This window comes from Tachyglossus aculeatus, chromosome 13 (assembly GCF_015852505.1).
Source record: "Tachyglossus aculeatus isolate mTacAcu1 chromosome 13, mTacAcu1.pri, whole genome shotgun sequence".
Classification (NCBI taxonomy): Eukaryota; Metazoa; Chordata; class Mammalia; order Monotremata; family Tachyglossidae; genus Tachyglossus; species Tachyglossus aculeatus.
This window is the reverse complement of record NC_052078.1, coordinates 1205481-1225949: the sequence shown is the minus strand read 5'-3', so window position 1 is coordinate 1225949 and position 20469 is coordinate 1205481. Positions and strand designations below refer to the sequence as shown.

The 20469-nt window shown below is 55.8% G+C and overlaps 1 protein-coding gene across 4 annotated transcripts; it reads left to right on the top strand.

Annotated features, from left to right (window-relative positions):
- Positions 1 to 1448: 1448 nt before the first annotated feature.
- CCDC13 (coiled-coil domain containing 13) lies at positions 1449 to 19266 on the top strand. 4 transcript variants are annotated; one of them, XM_038755886.1, is made up of 14 exons: positions 1449 to 1546; positions 3754 to 4079; positions 5003 to 5151; positions 5390 to 5532; positions 5844 to 5942; positions 6910 to 7026; positions 7200 to 7304; positions 8394 to 8549; positions 9131 to 9307; positions 9908 to 10114; positions 11056 to 11258; positions 12133 to 12219; positions 15902 to 16056; positions 19182 to 19266. In XM_038755886.1, the coding sequence occupies exons 2-14, from the start codon at positions 3856 to 3858 to the stop codon at positions 19214 to 19216; spliced, it is 1857 nt and encodes a 618-aa protein (XP_038611814.1). In that variant the 5' UTR covers positions 1449 to 1546; positions 3754 to 3855; the 3' UTR covers positions 19217 to 19266. The 4 variants fall into 4 exon arrangements, with proteins under 4 accessions (XP_038611814.1, XP_038611813.1, XP_038611812.1 ...); XM_038755885.1 differs by lacking the exons at positions 15902 to 16056; positions 19182 to 19266 and adding an exon at positions 12359 to 12677 and having other exon boundaries at positions 5850 to 5942; XM_038755884.1 differs by lacking the exons at positions 15902 to 16056; positions 19182 to 19266 and adding an exon at positions 12359 to 12677.
- The last annotated feature ends 1203 nt before the right edge of the window (positions 19267 to 20469 follow it).

The following is a 20469-nucleotide window of genomic DNA, read 5'->3' as shown; positions in this document are numbered from 1 at the left end:
CTTTGGGGCTCATAGCTGCTAAAACCACTACCCTATTACTTAAGCACTTAAGATTAAACAGTAATCGTGGTGTTTTTTAAGTACTTATTATGTGCCCGGCACTGCACTAAGGGCTGGGGTAAATATAAGATAAGCAGGTTGGGCACAATCCTAGTCCTGCATAGGGCTCAGGGTCTAAGTAGATGAGGGAATAGGGAATAAGTATTTGAATCCCGATTTACAGGTGAGCAAACTGAGGCACAGAGAAGTGAAGTGACTTGCCCAGGATCGCAAAGCAGACAAATGGCAGGGCAAGAATTATAACCCAGGTCCTTTAAACTCCCAGGCCCTGGGCTCTATTCACTAGACCAAGTTGTTTCTCATCCTTATTGTCAAAGAAAAGAAAACCCAAAACCCCGAAAGCACAATTTTACCAATTGTAATAATAATCACTATGGTAGCTGGTAAGCACTTACTGTGTGCCAAACATTGTTCTAAGCGCTGGGATAGATGCAAGTTAATCAGGTTGGACACAGTCCCTGTCCCACATGGGGCTCATACTCATCCCCATTTTACAGATGAGTAACTGAGGCACAGAGAAGTAAGGTGACTTGCCCAAGGACACACAGCAAACAAGTGGCAGAGTCGGGATTAGAACCCAGGTCCTTCCGACTCCCAACCCCTTGCTCTTAACACTAAGCCACATTGCTTCTATCGTGCACAGTCGTAACAAGCGCTGAGCACTTGGGGCGGAGACCCGGACCTAAGGAGGTCGAGGAAGTGCCCGGCCTCTGCCTCTCCCCAGCTCCCCTCTCCCTCCCCTCTTGTCATAACAGGAGAAGCAGAAGCAGCATGAAACAGCGTGGCACAGTGGAAAGAGCACGGGCTTAGGAGTCAGAGGTCATGGGTTCTAATCCCAGCTCCGCCACTTGTCAGCTGTGTGACTTTAGGCAAGTCACTTCACTTCTCTGTGCCTCAGTTACCTCATCTGCAAAATGAGGACTAAGACTGTGAGCCCCACGTGGGGCAACCTGATCACCTTGTATCCCCCCCCAGCGCTTAGAACAGTGCTGGTATTAACAAATACCATCATTATCATTATTATTATTATTCTCTGTGCCTCAGTTCCCTCATCCGTAAAATGGGGATTAAGACAGCCCCGTGTGGGCCAGGGACTGATTAACTCGTATCTACCCCAGCGCCTAGAACAATGCTTGGCACCTGGTAAGCGATTATTAAATGTTACAATTAATTACTAGTATAATTGATTAATATCATAATTATTTGTTATATTTCATAAACCAGGGGCCCGGGACGTACGGCTCCTTACGGTCGCGACTCCGGGACCTCCATCACGGCGGGCGTCGCGCATGCGCCGGTGTGGGTGAGTGGTTCCCATGGTAACGGTTACCAGATGCCAAGCGACCCTAGCAACGGGCAGCCTGAGGGGACCGGCTCCTTGGGCGGCGGGGCAAGAGCGGGCCCGGCCGCGCATCTCGAACTCTGACCCCTGACCCCGCCCTCCGACCCCCGGCCGGTGCCTCCTGCCGACCCTCCCGTCGCCGGGGTAAGTGTTGAGGGCCCCGTGGGAGAAAGCACACCCACCCAGGCAGGCACACTCAATCATTCATTCGTTCATTAGTTCATTCATTCATTCATTCAATCCTATTTATTGACCAATTAATAATAATTATTATTATTATAGTATTTGTTAAGAGCTTACTATGTGCCAAGCACTGTTCTGAGCGCTGGGTGGATACAAGCTAATCGGGTTGTCCCACGTGGGGCTCACAGTCTTAATCCCCATTTTCCAGATGAGGTAACTGCGGTACAGAGAATAATAATAATAATGGAATTTGTTAAGTGCTTACTATGTGAGAAGCACTATTCTAAGTGCTGGAGGGGATACAAGGTGATTAGGTTGTCCCGCGTTGGGCTCACAGTCTTAATCCCCATTTTACAGATGAGGTCACTGAGGCGCAGAGAAGTTAAGTGACTTGCCTAAAGTCACACAGCAGACAAGTAGCTGAGACTGAATTAGAACCCATGACCTCTGACTCCCAAGCCCGGGCTCTTTCCACTGAGTCACGCTGCTTCTACTGTGTGTACAGCACTGTACTAAGCGCTTGGGAAAGTACAACACAACAATAAACAGGGACACTCCCTGCCCACAACGGGTTTACAGTATAGAGGGGGGTGGCAGACATCAATACAAATAAATAAAATGACAGATAGGGACACAAGTGCTGTGGGGCTGGGAGGAGGGAAGAGCAAAGGGGGCAAGTCAGGGTGACGCGGAAGGGAGTGGGAGAGGAGGAAAAGTGGGGCTTAGTCTGGGAAGGCCTCTTGGAGGAGGTGGGCCTTCAGTAAGGCTTCAAAGTGGGGTCGGGGGGAGAGTCATTATCTGTAAAATTTGAGGAGGGAGGGCGTTCCGGGCCAGAGGCAGGATGTGGGCCAGGGGTCGGCGGCAGGATGGGCGAGATGGAGGCCCAATGGGAAGGTTGCGACAGAAGAGCGGAGTGTGCGGGCTGGGCTGGAGAAGGAGAGAGAGAGGTGAGGTAGGAGCGGGCAACGTGATGGAGAGCTTACAGTCAGTGGTGAGTTTTTGTTTGACACAGGGACAGAGGGGCAACCACACTCACGCCCTCATGGGCACACTGACATCCACGTGGGGCCTGGAGTCCCCTCCCTCCTAAGACGCCCCTGCCTGGCCACCTCCTTCCCACTCGGCCCCCATCGAAACGGCCTCCTTTCCCAAGCGCTTAGTACAGTGCTCTGCACACAGTAAGCACTCAGTAAATATGACTGACAGACTGACACCTCCTAGGTAGCCCCCCAACCTCCCTCCTTGACAGAGCCCCTCCGGAGTACCCAAATACAGCCAGGTCACGTCATCATCATCATCACTACGTACTGAAAATGTGTCCGCAATAGTCTGTGCTGGGTGCCTACTAGGTGCAAAGCCCTGTGCTGGGCACCTAGTAGGTACACAGCCCTGTGCTGGATGCCTACTAGGTACCCAGCTCTGTGCTGGGCACCTACTAGGTGCAGAGTTCTTTGGTGGCTGCCTATCAGTCTCCCAAGCGCTTAGTACAATGCTTTGCAAACAGAAAGCGTTCAATAAATATGATTGAATGAAATGAACGAATACTAGGTACCGAGTTCTGTGCTGGGCATCTACTAGGTGCAGAGCTCTGAGCTAATAATAGTGATATTGGTTAAGCACTTTCTATGTGCCAAGTGTTGAACTAGGGACTGGAGTGGACACAAGATAATCAAGTTGGACACAGCCCCCATCTACTTGGGGCTCACAGTCTAAGGGGGAGAGAGAGTAGGTGTTTAATCCCCACTTTAAAGAAACTGAGGCAAAGGCAGGCAAGTAGCTCAGGACTAGTTTCCTGGCTCCCAGTTCTAAGCTCTCTTCACTAAGCCATTCTGCTTCTCTTCCTAAGTCTCCATCCGTGTCCCGGCCCGGAAGAGCCCTGGAATAATAATAATAATAGTAACAATTGTTTTTGTCAAGCACTTACTATGTGGCAAGCACTATTCTTAGCACTGGAATAGACAGAAGCTAATCAGGTTGGACACGGTCCCTGTCCCATGTGGGGATCACAGTCTTCATCCCCGCTTTACAGATGAGGGAACTGAGGCCCAGAGAAGGGATGCGACTTGCTCGAGGTCCCACAGCAGACAAGTGATGGAGTTGGGACTAGAACCCGGGTCTTTCTGACTCGCAGGCCCACGCTCTATTCACTAGACCACATTGCTTCTCAGGGATTCGGGAGAGAGCCAGCTTGTGTGGCGGAAGGGCTGCGAGACACTCCGGTCCTGTTCCACCCTCCGGAGGGGCTCCGGGCGCCCACCCGGCAGCCGGACATGGAGTCTGACGAGAAAACTTGCCAGCAGCTCAGGCTCCAGTTCCAGGCTTTGCAAGCCCAGCAGCTGAAGCGGCTGCAGAAAGTGATGGAGAGAAGGAAGGACAGGCCGCCGGCCACCCACGGCCAGGAGACCGACGAGGCTCAGCCCCGGACTGCCCCGGACCGGCCGAGCCCACCGGAGCCGGACTCCCGGCCACCAGCCACTGAGGACCGCAGCCAGAGGTAAGGGGAGGTGCAGCTGGATGCCAGAGAATCCATTTCCCTGACAGAACGTGAGCCCTGGGGTGCTGGGATAGTAGTAGTAGTAATAATAACAACAACTATAATAATAATAACAATAATGATAATCATGGTGATATTTGTTCAACTATGAACGGGAGCACTGTACTAAGCCCTGGGATGGATACAAGAAAGACGGGTCGGACGCAGTCCCTGCCCCTTGTCGGACTCCCGCTCTGAGTAGGAATAAGATCGGCGTTGCAGGGTAGGGCACTGTACTAAACGATTGAGAGTGTTCAGAATAAGGAAGCAATCAATTCCCTGTGTGTATGTTTTTTATTGGTATTTGTTAAGCATTTACTATGTGTCAAACACTGTTCTAAGTGCTGGGATAGGTATGGGTTCATTAGGTTGGACACAGTACCTGTCCTATATGGAGCGCTCCGTACAGTATTCAAGCGCTTAGTATAGTGCTCTGCACACAGTAAGCACTCAGTAAATACGATTGAATGAATACGGAGCTCACAGTCTAAGTAGCAGGGAGGAAACATTTGAGGAAACTAAGGGCCAGAGAAGTGAATAATAATATAATGATGATGGCGTTTGTTAAGCGCTTACTATGTTCTAAGCGCTGGGGGATACAAGGTGATCAGGTTATCCCACGTGGGGCTCACAGTCTTAATCCCCATTTTACAGATGAGGTACCTGAGGCTCAGAGAGGTTAAGTGACTTGCCCAGGGTCCCAGAGCAGACAAGTGACAGAGCCGGAATTAGAACCCAGGGCCTTCGGACTCTCGGGCCCGGGCTCTCTCCACTAGGCCACGCTGCTTCTCTTAAGGAGCTTGCGCACTAACCTAGCCCAGGAGGGGAGGGCTCCCTGGCAGAGGAGGCCTTCTGAGCCAGGGGCCGGGGTTCCCGCTGTCCAGGTTGCTGGAAGAGGAGCTGACGCTGCTGCTGGAGCAACTGCGAGAGGTCAGGGACGAGAACGGGAGGCTGCACAAGCTGGTCAGGGACAGAGACGGGGAAATCAGGCACCTGACCAGGAAAGCGGAGGAGGACCGACTGGCCCTCGCAGGTAGCCACCCCGGCCCTGTCCCCCACTTCTAGCTCCTTTTGGGCAGGGAATGTGCCTGTCACTTTGTTCTATTGTACACTCCCAAGCGCTTAGCACAGTGCTCTGCACACAGAAAACGCTCAATAAATACAACTGACTGGCTCTCGGGCGCCAGCCAAGGACGGGACGCTGCCCGGGCCCCACCTGCCCCCCGGGGCAGCGGAAGGCCGCAGCCGAATGCCAGGGTTCCTCCCTCCAGGGGTGGCCGGTGGGGCGGGGGACGTGGCCGCCACCAGGATCGTCGAGCTGTCCAGGAGGAACCGGGACCTGACCGCGGAGGTGGAGAGCCAAAAGGCCAAGGCCAAACAGCTGAGCGGCAGAGTGCGCGAGCTGGAGAGAGAGGTGCCGGCTGCTGGGCTGATCCTCCCTCATGCCACCCCCGGCTCCCAAGGGGCTCCCAGCCTGGGAGGGTGGGAGGGCAGGGATCTCACCCCATTGTACAGAGGAGAGGCAGTGAGGCCCAGAGATGTCAAGTGACTTGCCCAAGGTCACCCAGTAGGCCTGAGGACTGGAACCTGGGTCCCCGGGGTGGCAGCCCCGCACTCTCTCTTCTGAGCGGCACGGCTTGTGGTAGGACAAATGGTCGATGGCCCGAGAGTCTGGACCCGGGGAGTGGAGGGTGAGATACTCAGGAGGACACTTGGCCTTCCCAGCTGCAGGCGGTGGAGACCAGGGCCCGGGGCTGCGGCGGCCCTGGGGCTCATGATCCAGGCTCCAAGCAGCTCGGTGCCGGGATGCAAGGAGGCACAGAGGTAGGAGAAGCAAGGGATGCTGGGCCCAGGGCTGGTGACGGGGTTGGTCGGGCTGTGGGGGCCCATTGGGAACATGAGTCAGAAGGATCTGGGTTCTAATCCCGGTTCTGCCACTTGTCTGCTGTGTGACCTTAGGCGAGTCACTTAACTTCTCTGTACCTCAGTTACCACATTAGGAAAATGGGGATTAAGACTGTGAGCCTCACCTGGGATTGTGACTGTGTCCAACTTGATTAGCTTGTATCTCCCCCAGTGCTTAGTACAGTGCCTCACACATAATAAGCACTTAACAAATATCACAATTATTACTATCATCAACATCATCATCATTACTATTATTAACGTGGAGGCCCAGTCAGGGCCATGGGGGCATATCATTTGGCGGGGTTTAGCGTCGGGGCACTGGAAAGGCCAGAGTGAAGAAATGGTCAGCGGTCAACTGCTCAAGCCGGAAGCTGAGTCTGACCCCCCTGTCAGACCCTGTGGACAGGAGGGCCCTGGCAGCTATAAAGATGGGAACCCCACCCTCCTCCCGCCCTGCATGACCCTCCCCCTCCAGCCCAATGCGAAGGCACATCCTTGCCACCCACAATTACATCCCAGGGGACATACATGTCCACCTGAAAGGCCATTCCGGGTCATCTCCCTCCCTGAACATGTCCATACCACCACTAGCTTAAAAAGAAGGCACCATCTATGTCTACACCAACATCAGTTCCCCAGGCTGTGTCTACACTGCTGTTGGTTAGTGTCCATCTGAAGGGCTGAGTCGGTGCCTGGCCAGCTGGGTCTACGCCGCCCTCCCTCCATCTCCGCCGGTCGGGTCTTCACTGCTGTTGGTCGGGCAGGGTTCTGGATTTAAAGCCCCAAGTCCTCATTTTCTCCCCTTGTCTCCTCACCTCCTCCCTTGTCTCCTTGCCAACCCCCATGTCTCCTCGCCCGGCCCCTCGTCGTCTCTCATCCCCAGGCGGAAAGCCCAGAGGTGAAGGCTTTACAGGAGAAACTGTCGGCGGCCCAGCTGAAAGTGGTCGAGTATCGCAACCAGATCCAGGTGGCCAGGCAGGAGCTCAGAGTGGCGCACAAGGTGCCGCATATCTCCCCCTGTCCTGCCCCCTTCCCCCACCCCCGTGGCTGTTTGCCCTCCTCAAGGGCAGGGATGGCCATTCCCACATCCACTATCCTGTCACAAGCCCTCAGTACAGCGCTCTGCACTCCACGGCGCTCAAACAGTAGCTCTGACAGACCGCTTGATGGCAGGTTTTAGCCAGCGAAGTCGGGGAGGACGCCAACATCGCCCAGCTGCTGTCATCCCCTGGAAGCTGGAGGGGCCGGGCCCAGCAGATCCTGGTTCTTCAGGGCAAGGTGGGCGACACCCCCCAGCCTGGGAGGACCCGAGCCACCTCGTGAAAAAGGACTGGGCCTGGGAATCAGGAGACCTGGGTTCTCATACTGGCTCTGCCAATTCATTCATTCAATCGTGTTTCTGAGCACTTCCTGTGCGTGGAGCACTGTACTGAGTGCTTGGGAGAGTACAACATGATAATAATAATAATGGTATTTGTTAAGCGCTTACTATGTGCAAAGCACTGTTCTAAGTGCTGGGGGGATACAAGGTGATCAGGTTGTCCCACGGGGGGCTCACAGTCTTCATCCCCATTTTACAGATGAGGGAACTGAGGCACAGAGAAGTGAAGTGACTTGCCCAAAGTCACACAGCTGACAATTGGCGGAGCCAGGATTTGAACCTATGACATCTGACTCCAAAGCCCGGGCCCTTTCCACTAGTCACGCCGCTTCTCTATGCTTGCTGTGTGACCTTGGGCAAGTCCCTTAACTTCTCTGTGCCTCGGTTTTCTCAGCTGTAAAATGGGGATTCAATGCCAGTTATCCCTCCTGCTTAGACTGAGCCCCATGTGGGACAGGGGCTGTATCCGACCTAATTAACTTGTACCTACCCCAGTGCTTAGAAAGGTGTTTGATATATAGTAAGAGCTTAACAAATACCATTAAACAAAAAAACAAAATAAATAATTTTTAAAAACCCAGAAGCAAAACACGCTCCCTCTGTCCTCCAGGAGCTAACAATCTAAGGGACAAGCCACATTCCCCATCGTCATGGAGTTCAGATTCTATTGGGAGCTGAGGTGGCCAGCCTCCCTGTGGGTTGTACTCAGTGCCAAGCACTGTGCTGGGGCACTGGGGTGGACATAGGACAGTCAGAGTGGACCCCCACAGGACTTCCAGTGTGATGAGAGGGAGAGTATCGCCATTGGGCCGAGGAGGAGACTGAGGCCCGGAGAGGACCTTCCCAAGGCCTCAGAGCATGCCAGGAGCCCAGCTGGGACTGGTGGCTCCTGGGTCTCCATACTCCCAGGCCCGGGCGCGCGCTCCCCAGCAGGATGCACTGCCCCAGAGGCCTTTGGAACAGTTCTGCTCGCCCACCCACCTCAGGTCCGGGAGCTGGAGGGCCAGCTGGGCCGCAGCCAGAGCAAATGGTCCGGCGAGGAGGCGGCGTCTGGCCCACGGGGCCTTCACCGGTCTCCCGCCCGGGAGAAAACCATCCAGAAGATCCGCTGCTTGGAGAGAGAGAGGAAGGAAACGCTGGAGGTAACCGGCTGTTGGTCGCTGCACCCGCGTGGCACTTTACGGGGAGGAATTATCCTCTCAGCCTCCTCGAAGGGGCTCTCTGGCGTTGACTGCCCGCTCTCCCAAATGGCCCTTTGTGAGGAGCAATGACGGTCAGTGTTTCCAAGTGGCATTTTGGGAGGAACAGTGACTGTCAGTACTCCCAACTGGCGCTTCTGGGGGAAGCATGGACAGACCACACCCACCCGATATGGGGGGACTTCGGGAGGAGCACTGACTGTAGGCCCTCCCAAGCGGCTGGGGCATTTTGGATCACATCTGGCTTGGGGATGGCACCCTGAAGCATTGGCCTGGCTGAGCCGACCAGGTGCTGTCCAGACCTCTGTGCCAGACTACCGCACTAACCACTGTGCTGAACGCTGGGCAGATGACAGAGATACGGGTCGGACCCGATCCCTGTCCCCCACAGGGCCCGAGTGGGAGGGAGAGCGGGGATTTCTCAGGCCCATCCTACGGAGGAGGGGCCGGAGGGGCAGAGCTGGGAGGAGAACCCAGGTGCAGTCTTTCCCCTCTGTCCCGGCACCATCCTGCGGTGGTGGCAGAAGCTGAGCAGCGAGCGGGACGCGTTGCAGCGGGACCACGACAACCTGAGGAGGAAGTGGGAGGGCGTGAGAGCCCGCAACCAGGTCCTGACGGCCGAGGGGAAGGCGCTCCGCAGCCAGGTCCTCACCCTGTTGGACAAGGGCAAGCACGACGACGAGCTTATCGACGCCCTCCTGGTAACCGAGGACCTCTGCCCCCTGGGGAGCCTTCCCGCTGCCCCGGCCAGCCAGGGCGAGGATAGCCAGCTTGGCAAGGGGCAGAGGAGGAGTCTGGTGGTGGGTGGTGGTCCATGCTGGGTCCCCGGGCAGGGTCAGGGGTGTGGGATGGTCCATGCTGGGACACTGGGGGAGAGTCGGGGATGGAGAGGGGAGAGTTCGGGGGGTTGGATGGTCTGTGCTGGGTCACTGGGGGGGAATTAGGGAGAGTGGAGAATCAGGGATATCGGGTGTCCAGATGGCGACCAGTAAACAGTTCCTCCCAGCGGCCTGGTGAAGGAAGTAGGGACAGAGTCCTGAGCTAGACAGGCCAGGAGGCCAGCCCCGGGGCATGGGGGTCACTTTAAGGCAGAAGCACTATATTTTGGAGGCAGGAGCCAGAGTGGGAGGAGTCAGTGAGGGCAACCCAGGAAGGTTCCCTGGAAAAGGTGTGGGATCAGTGCTTGGGGGGCACGGTTCGGGGGACTAGGGAGGGGAGACGGGCCCTGCACCCTCAGGGCTGCCCCCTGCCCTCTTTCCGGGGACCACCCAGGGACAGCCTAGGGGTTCCTACTTGTATAGGAACAGATGAAACAGTTGCAGGAGACTCTAAGCCGCCTGAGTCACCAGGAGGAGCAGAACAGGGAATCCCAGCAGCCGCTGGGCCAGAGGCTGCACAGCGAGGCGCAGAGGACCAATTGCCTCGTGGCCCAGCTCCGGGCCCTGGTAGCCGAGCGAGAAGCCAAGGTCCAGGAGCTGGAAGCCGAAGTCGGACTCCTCAGGCTCCAGGTAGCCCGGGCCGGTTCCAGCTACCCCCATCGGTCTCCCTGGAACCCCACCTCCCCAGCTTCTTCCTAAAGCAGTAGCCAAAGGCCCAGGGTAGGAGCCAGGAGGCCTGGGTTCCAGGCCCAGCCCTGCCCCGGACCTGGTGATTGCCCTTGGGCAAGTGTCTCAACCTTTCTGTTCCTCAGTTTTCCCCTCTGCCACTGCTATCCCTTCTGAATGGGGCGGGAGGAGTTGAAGAGGGACAGGGGTAAGGAGTTCAGGAGCGAGGGACCAAGCCCCGGACAGGATGAGACCAGAAGAAAAATAGCAAGTTACACTACCTTGTAGGTGCCTACTATGGGCCAAGCACTGGGGCAAGCCCTGGCCGGAGACAAGAAAATAATAATAATAATAATAATAATGGTTTCTGTTGAGCACTTACTATGTGCCAAGCACTGTTCTAAGTGCTGGGGTGTATACAAGTTGATCAGTTTGTCCCCAGTGGGGCTTACAATCTTAATCCCCATTTTACAGATGAGGTAACTGAGGCACAGAGAAGTTAAGTGACTTGCCCAAAGTCACACTGCTGACAAGTGGTGGAGGCGGGATTAGAACCCACGACCTCTGATTCCCAAACCCATGCTCTTTCCACTAAAATCTGATCAGTCTCAGTCCCTTCCCACAGCGGGGCTCACAGCCTAGAAGAGGAGAGCAGGGATCTTACCCCCGAGGTAAAGAGGAGGAAAGGGAGGCCCAGAGAGGGTGCGGGCCGTGCCCGAAGTCACACAGCAGGCCACCGGCAGGGCCGGAGCTTGAACCTGGAGCTCCCGACTTCTGACCCCGCACTTTCTCTGCCAGACCACCGGACCCCTTGGTGGGGCAGGGCGTAGTGGGAATGCTGCTGCATGGGGTTTCTGCTGTGCCCCCGGCCTCCCCCAGCAACCAGGATCTCCCTCACCTGCCAGGGCAGCGCAGAGCCCGGCACATGGACCTCGGACCCCCCGAGCCCCCAAGACCCGGCCCCTGACCCCGGCTCGGCCCGCCCGGCTCTAGAAACAGAGGAGGGGTCTGCCGGCGAGCCTCCCGACCCCCAGGAGGAACAGAGTGGATCCCTGACTTGGCCCCCAGCCTCGACAGAAGACCCCAGGGACAGGCCTACACTGCCTCGGTGAGACGTACTCCGGGGGCCAGGGAGAGGAGGGAGGAGGGGGTGCGGGGAAGATGGCACCACGATTGAAGCCCTCTGCTCCAGCCTCCCCCAGGGCTGAAACAGTCCAACGTTGGGACTGCCAGGGACTGGACCTGGGCCACCAGACAGCTGCTTCCCAGCTGCCGTGGCTTCGCATCCAGAGCCCATGGACGGGTGGTCCCAGCCTTCCCGGGATCCAGCCGGACCCCTGCCCTGCCCACGGCTCATCCTAGATCCACTGGGAAATGACCTTTGACAAGTTGGGAGGGTCAAGGGGAGAGAGCTGGGGGGCTTGGGACCCTGGGAGTCAGAAGAACCTGGGTTCTAACCCCACCTGCTGTGTGACCTTAGGCAAGTCAATTAACTTCTCTGTGCCTCAGTTACCTCATCTGCAAAATGGGGATTAAGACCGTGAGCCCCACGTGGGACTGTGTCCAATCTTACTGGCTTGTATCTAACATAGAGCTTAGTACAGTGCCTGAAAGTCAGCACTTAACAAATGCCACTGAAAAAAATATAAAAATCCAGAGCTGGGAGGTGGGAGATCCTGCTGGGAGACGCCACGCCAGTCACTTAACCTCTCCGGGCCTCAGTTTCACCTTCTACACCTGGCAGACAAGATCCCCACTCTCTCTCCTTCTCAGACCGAGGGGCTTATCTCGTACCAGACTATGTAAGACCCCAATGATAACACTCGGGTTCAGAGAGGCTTGCAGGGAGTCGGTCGTTACACTGTTAGGTCCACAAGGGCCCCGGCCTTCCATAGTGGCAGACCTCAAACGCTCGGGTGGACAGTGTGGGGGTCTCGTGGTACGTGGCCCCCGATCACCTCGGCATGTCCCCCACCCTGCAGCACTGTGAGCCAGCTGGGACACACCCTGGTGGAATCAGCTGTTACTCAGCCAGCCCGCGTCCCTCGTCTGGCCATCTCCCCAACCAGGTACCTTGCCGATGCACCCCCAGCAAGGACGATCTCTCAGCCGCTGCAGCATCCCCTCTCTCCCTGCCCCGGCCTCCCCCAGGATTCACCCCCGACCCTCACCTGCCCTGACCTCTCTCCCCCGTCCCTGGGCCCGTAGAGCCTCCGGGCTCTCCCAGCTGCCCCCGCTCTTCCCCGGCACAGGCCTCTGGAGGCCTACCCCGCGGCGGAGCAGGGCTGGCGGGCTCAGCTGGCCGAGGTCACGGCACGCTGTCAGGCCACCCAGGTGGAGCAGGACCGGCTCCTGGAGTTTGTCACCGTGCTGCAGAAAAGGTAGAGACAGGTGCCAACTCATGGACCCTCTCTGGGCCTTCGTTTCATTTCCCACTCCGACTGGGAGCCCCGTGTGGGACGGGGGCTATTGTCCCATGTGGTGGTCCGGCACTTGCCCGTCGCTCAATAAATAAGTTAATCATAAATGTCCCCCTAATGACGAGTGTGTTGAGCAGGCCCAGCCCAGCCCACTACCCCCTCCGGGGGTCAGAGGAGCCACGGCAGCGCTTGGCCTCTGGAACCCACACTCCAACTCCCGGGGACCCACACTGGCCCAGAGGGACGAGGGGAGGCAGGCCGTGGACTTCCCCCACCCCCAGACACCAGTGGGCAGAGAGGCGCTGGCTCCGAGGGGGTCCCCAAGTCTCCTGCATCACACGGACGTGCCACCAGACACAGTGTTTTGTCTCCAAACATGGATAACTCAGGGCCTTCGGCTCCACACCTCAGGTCGGCAGGCTGGCTCCGGGATCCACGCCAGAATTGGGGGGTGAATGACCCACATCTGAGCCAAACTGCACCTGGAACCCAATTCCATCCTGCTGTCCAGTACTCCTCTCCCACCCCCCACAATGCTGCTCATGGCTCTGCACATAGCAGACACCCATGACAGGGATCTAACACAACAGGTGCCCAGTACAGTGCTCTGCACACGGCAGGCACTCAGTACACAGTTCATTCATTCAATCGTATTTATTGAGCGCTTACTGTGTGCAGAGCACTGTACTAAGTGCTTGGGAAGTACAAGTTGGCAACATATAGAGATGGTCCCTACCCAACAGCGGGCTCACAGTCTAGAAGGGGGAGACAGAGAACAAAACAAAACATATTAACAAAATAAAATAAATAGAATATGTACAAGTTCTGGACATAGCAGGCACCCAGTACACATTTATATTAATACCTGTCTATCCCTCTAGCCTGTAAGCTCACTGTGGGCAGGGAATGCATCTGTTTATTGTTATTTTCTACTCCCCCAAGCACTTAGTATAGTGCTCGGTTCACAGTAAGTGCTCAATAAATACAATTGAATGAATGAACACTCTGCACACAGCTGACACCCAACAGTTGTTCAGTACAGCACTCCCCACACAGCAGGTGAAGTTTGTCTACTGACGCATGATCCTGATTAGCATCAGGTGAAGTTTGAAGCAATTCATCCCGATTGTTTCCCACCAAGATCCATGATGGGTGGACCGACCAGCAGGGCAGCACCGGTCAGCGAGGATCCAGCCCCGTGGCGCTGCCCCATTCAGGAAAGGGCCCTCCCCCCACCCCCCGAAGGCCACCACAGCCCCAAGAACTGGGGACCCCGAGGCCTCGGGTGGGCTGCGACCCCTCCTCCCTACTACACTGTCCACCTCCACTAGACTGTAAGCTCGTTGTGGGCAGGGAATGTGTCTGTTTATTGTTGAATTGTACTCTCGCAAGCGCATAGTGCAATGCTCCGCAAACGGTGAGTGCTCAATAAATATGATTGTCTGACTGAGTCCCTGACACAGAGGCCAAGGGACAGAGTCTGTGTCCAACTTGATTAACTTGTATCGACCCCAGGGCTTAGAACAGTGCTTGGCACATAGTAAGCGCTTAACAAATACCACTATTATTATTATTATATTTTTATTATTATTATTTATCTGGCTGCACCAGGGGTGATTTCTCTCAAACCCTTCCTCCAGGCGGATTCTGGCTTGGAGCCATCAGCGACCTGAGCCCCCGGCTCGTGGGGCGGAGGGATGAGCATCAACCGGGAGAAAGGTCACGAGGGGTCACCTGAGAAGCAGCTTGGCCTAGTGGAAAGAGCGTGGGCCTAGGCGTCAGAGGACCTGGGTTCTAATCCCGGCTCTGCCAATTTCTTACTGCGTGACCTTGGGCAAGTCGCTTCACTCCTGTGCCTCAGTTCTCCTGTTCTCCCTTGTACTTAGACTGTGAGCCCCAAGTGGTACAGGGACTTTGTGCAGCCTAATTCCCCTGTATCTACTGAAATGCTTAGAATAGCGTTCGACACATAGTAAGAGCTTAACAAATACCATAAAAAAAGAGAGGTCCGGGTTCGATCAGTGGAGCGACCGGTCCGCCGAGGCAGGGAGTCTGCCAGCGGCCTCCGGCTCTTCCCGACCGGAAATGTCCCAGTGGCTAAGCTGCGGCGGGAGACCCAGGCCCTCTCCAAGGCGCGGGGCCCCCATTTTCCCGCTTCACTGGGCACGGAAGCCACGTAACCAAAAGAGCCTGAGGTCTTGTCACAGGAGCCTCGTTGTTCCCATCCCCCTCCTCAACTCCCTATCTGCCCCCTCACCTTCCCTCCCTCACCATCTCCCTCCTTGGTTAGCATGACCCACTGGGTGGCTGCACTTAAGTCACTTGCCCTCTCGGACCCTCGTTCTTTTCTGAGCTGCAAAATGGGTACAGCCCCCTTCCACCACCGCCAGAAAGGGGCAGGGCACCCTAAGAGGCCAGAGTGCTGGGCAAATCTGGGTTGGAGCTGGGCAGAGCCAGCCCACGAAGAACCCCACACTCTGACTGAATCAGTTTGATAGGGAGCGGGACCACGACCCGGGCTGGTCATCCCCAGCCTGGAGGGTCATCGAGGACCACGGTGGCCATCAGAGGACAAAATCCACTGGCCAGAACGGGCCCCGTTGCTCAGTGCCCCTCTCCCGGCCTAGAAGCTCCCTGTGGGCCAGGAGTGGGCATCTCCCCAGCACTTCCAAGGGCTCAGGAGATACTACTCACAACACGAGCTAAACAACACAAGCGCACAGGAAGCGCTGTACTAGTGCTGGGGAGAGCCCAGCTGAAGCAAAAGTCATGTCCCTTGCCTTCAAGGAGCTTGGCCCCCTCCCACCTCCTTTTTTTAAATGGTATTAAGCATTTACTATGTGTCAGGTGCTCGGGTAAATACAAGCTAACCAGGTTGGGCCCGATACATGTCCCATGTGGGGCTCACAGTCTTAAACATGAGGTAACTGAGGCACAGAGAAGTGACTTGGCCAAGGTCACACATCAGACAAGAGACAGAGCCGGGATTAGAACCCAGGTCCTGCTGTCTTCCAGGCCCGTGCTCTATCCTCTGAGCCACGCTGCTTCTCGATTCCCCCAACAGGGAGTTGATTAATTAGTGGCTCTGAGCCTTGGCCGGACGGCACTGAAGGCCGCTCTCGACTCTCGGCTACCCTGGCCTCTGACCCGTTGAGCCCTCGGAGGGCAGACCCGTGCCCGGGGTCTGTTGGTCTGTCTGGATCCCGGCCCCCCTGCCAGCTGCCCGGGGTCATAGGATGGCGAGCCATCCTCAGCTCTCAGGGCCCGGGGAGACCCTCCTCACCACAGCAGTGACCCCAGCGAGTCAGGGCGGTTTCCATCTGCCCGACAGGGTGGGTGACGGGGCTGCCCGGCTCTGGGAGACGGAGAGGAGACTGCAGGAGGAGCGGCGCCGGTCAGTGGTCCTGGAGCAGCTGCTGGAGAGGGCCCAGTTAGACGCAGCCAAGAATGGGAGCTCCCAGAATCACACAGGCCAAGGCGGAGCAGGTAAGAAGTCCAGTGGTCTGGGAACTTTAAGTACCAAAGTGTCCACCTGAACACGCAAAGCACTAACTCACCCTTGCAGAACAGAGAGAAAATCAGTCGGTCTGTCAATCATATTTATTGAGTGCTTACCGTGTGCAGAGCACTGTACTAAGTGCTGGGGAGAGTATAATAAAACAACAAACTGACATATTCCCTGTCCACAACAAGCTTACAATCTACAGGGGGAGGCAGACATTAATATAAATCAATAAATGGCAGAGATGGACATAAGTGCTGTGGGGCTGGCAGGGGTGGGATGAATAAAGGGAGCAAGTCCGGGCGACACAGAAGGGAGTGGGAGAAAAGGAAACAGGGGGTTTAGTCAGGGAAGAACTCTCGGAGGAGATGGGCCTTCAATAAGGCTTTGAAGCAGTGATTCAGAGAAGTTTACCATCCTGCAAAAATGGGTATTTCATACCAAGCCAAGAAGCTCACGGGGTGGGAGAGAGATCTAATCAACCTTCTCCTTTGTTCGCATATATCTGCAAGGCTGTTGGGGTCTCGTGGCCTAGTGGAAATAGCCTAGGTCTCGGAGTCAAAGGACCTTGGTGCTAATCCTGACTTTGCCACTTGCCTGCAGGGTAACCTTCTCTGGGCCTCAGTTTTCTCATCTGTAAAATGGAGACTCGATACTTGTTCCCCCTCCAATAGAGTTGGTAGGCACGTTCCCCGCTCACAGGGAGCTTAAAGTCTAGATGGGGTTTAAGTTATTTTCCAAGTTACAATTCACAATCATACTCAACACTAATATAACCGGAACACTTCTAACACTTCCAGGAGTGCACATAAGTGAACCATATATTTTTAACCTAATCAAATAACACAGTTGATACTTCTACCCATTTACTCAGACATTCAGCATATTTTCTCATGAAGAAAGCTACTCTCCCATCACCCTACCTGCATTTATTGGCTAGGTCTCTGGCAACAACGATTTTTCCAATACCTGCAGGGCCATAAAACATGTAACCCCTTGGAGGTGGAGGGAGGAGGACTGCATCTGACCCGATGATCTTAATAATAAAATAATAACAACAATTGTGGTATTTGTTATGCACTTACTACACGCCATGCACTATACTAAGCGCTGGGGTGGATACAAGCAAATCGGGTTAGACACGATCCCTGTTCCACAAGGGGCTCACAATCTTAAGTCCTATTTTATAGATGAGAGAACTGAGGTACAGAGAAATGAAGCGACTTGCCCAAGGTCACACAGCAGACAAATGGCAGGGCCGGGATTAGAACCAAGGTCCTTCTGACCCCCAGACCACTCTGTTTCTGTGGGGTGGATCTGCTGAGGCTCCGGTTGGCAAATTAAAAAAAAAACTGATTAGGGTTAGGGTTGGGGTTATTTGTCAGTAACAACAACAACAATAATAATAAGTGTAAGAATTTGAGGCAGAGAATCTGGGTTTCCAACTTGGGTCTGCCCTCTGGTCCTCCCTTGCTCCTTCCTTTCCTTCTCTTCTTCTCTCTCTCTCGCCTTCCCCGTGTCCCCCTACTCTCTTCTCTCTCCACCTCCCCAGTCCTGCTCTTGCCCAGAATGGCACGGTGCCCTCTGGGAGGGTCTGGAGGAAACCCTGGCCCTCAGCTTTCCCTGGCTTCTTCATTACATCCTCGACGACCCCCTCAAGTCCCCCACTGCCGCTGAAGGTTAAGTTCCGAGTCGGGGGCCGGGGGCAAGGTGGGCAGCGTTGCCCCTTCAGTGCTGCCGGGCCAGGATCAGGGGGCGGCGGTGGGTAACCGGACCCCACTGGAATGTGATAACGGGCCGCTATAAATAGGGCACTCGGCTCGGATGGCCGGGCTAAAAAAGGCTCCGGGCACCAGGTTCCCGGCCCATCCCATCAGCCTCAGGACTCTCTGCCCCTGGAGACTTGCCGGGACAAACCCCACCCCAATACAGACCCACCCTTTGCAGGGGTCGACAGGACTCTGACCTGAAGGCTGGCACCAACACCAAACCCGGGCACCCCTTACCCTCACCAGGTCCTTGCCATCCTGCCGCTCTAGTTAAAGCAAAGGCAGCGATTGGGGCCAGATCAGTGGGGCATTTGGGAGCCCTCTGTTACCCAAATCATCACTCTCATCATTGATGGCAGAGCTAACTAAGCCCTTACTTTGTGCAAAGCATTGTGCTGGTCGAAGTAAGATCATCAGATGGGACACATTCTCATCCCCCGTGGGACTCCTGGTCTATAAGGGAAGGAGGGAGGGAATGGGGCCCAGAGAGGTTCAGAGGGGTAGAGAGGGAAACTGCATGTGTGCAAATGTATGTGCATGTGTGTGCATACATGCGTCTGTGTACATGTGTGTGTGTGTTTGTGTCTGAGCAGTGAGGATGGATGATGAACAAAGGGCACAGGTTTCTCCTGCCCCCAGACCAGTAGCCTCCAGCAGCCCCACCCCCATCCCATCATGACACATGGAGGGCAGCGACCATGCTTCCATCCTCTCTCCATTTTTTGTCTAATAATAATATTTGTGAAGTGTTTACTATATGTCAAGCACTGTTCTAAGCACTGGGGAAGATACAAGTTCATCAGGTTCCCTCCCTGTCCCACTCTCTCCAGTCCCCCTCTGGCCCCCAGCTCCCTGCCTCCCAAGCACCGTTCTGAACTCCCAACAGCTCCCTGCCTCTCCAGAATTAATAATAATGGTATTTGTTGAGTGCTTACTATATGCCAGGCACTGCACTAAGCGCTGAGGAACTGTACTAAGTGCTGGGGCACTGTAGGTCCCCCACCTCCTGGGCCCCTTCCCTCTGTCCTCCATCCCCCTGAATGCAGGGCTCAGAGCCCGGAGCCAGCCAGCCCTTCTCTAGAGGCCGAGACTCAGTGGGCGCTGCCCATGGGAGAGGGCATTGTTTTGTCTGGAGACCTAGAACAATGGCACTCACGGCATGTAGCACACCGAACCGGGAAGCTACTGTGTACAGCAATACTCTCAAAGTGCCCAGCACAAGGCCCAGCCTCTGCATCCAGCTCCATCCTCTGGACAGGTGGGCCTGAGGAGAGGAGGCGAGGAATGGGCACCTGAGCGGTGGCCCAAGACTGATGCCAGTCCCCTGTGTGCCCACACAGGCTCTGGTTGCAGCTGGCTGAGATCGGGGTCCTGAGGGCGGCCACCCTGCACCACTCTCTGAGCGGGGAAGAACAGAGACGCGAGATGATGCCGGCCGATCCTCATCTTCCTGTGGTCCCTCGGCCGACAGGGTGAATTCCACACTTGGCTCCTTGCCCATCTCGGTCAGAGAGTCCCTGGGCCCCTCAAGGGAGTCACTGACCATGGGCAGCAGCACAGGTTGGGGTACTGTTATTGCCCCCTGCTCCCCTAATTTCACTCCTAGCAATGGGCACCATAAAAGGCCCTGTTGGGGCTGACTGGGCACTCCAGGCACCGAGGACTGGCTAACCCCATGAATTAAATGCCAAACTTCCTCCAGCAATGTCAAGGATCAAGGTCTGACTCTTGGCCAAATCCTCACCAGGGCACCCGGCATTCCCCCCTCCCAGATAGCAGTGGTCTGTTCACGTTTGCCACGTCCCCAGTAAGGACTAAGGGTGGCGAACCAGGCCCCCTTTCAACAGGTCTGGTGCCCATACCCGGTGCCCATACTGCAGGCTGATGCTCAGCACCCAAAAGTAGTGCCCATATTAAGCGCCAGTACCCAATGACGGTCCCCATTGCCCCAACGCAGTACCCAGAGAGCACTGCTGAAGGGTAATAATAACAACAGTGATATTTGTTAAGCATTTTCCAAGCACTCTACTAAACACTGGGGGAAAAACAAGATAATCAGGTTGGACACAGTCCCTGTGCACATGGGGATCACAAGTCTAAGTGAAAGGGAGAACAAGTTGATGAACTTCCCATTCTGCAATTGAGGGAACTGAGGTACAGAGAAGTTTAATGACTCACCCAAGGTAACACAAGCAGGTTCGTAGTGGAGCCGGAGCTGGAATTAGAGCCCAGGACTTCTGACACCCAGGCCCCGACTCTTTCCATTAAGTTGGGGAGCAAGTGTGTCCCCAGAGTGGAAGTGAAAGCCGCCCAGCTCAGTTCAGCCTGGCTACAGGCCTCCGGGCCCAGCTTGACTCTCCAGCGAGTCCCAGCTCAGAGTTGTTGGCAAGGAACACCTCCGGTCTCCTCCCCAGCCCACATCTGGCCACCATCCAACCCCTGGCCACTGTCCACCCTACCCCCCACCCTTGGCCCTACCAAGCTCCTATCTGACCCCCAGCCCCTTTCCTTCCCAGTCCCTGGCCCTCACCCAACCCCTGGCTCCCTGCCTCCCCTACACCCCCTTCTGGCTCCCATTCAGCCCCCAGCTCCTGCCCATGGCCTTCCGCCTCCCCAACATCAGTACTC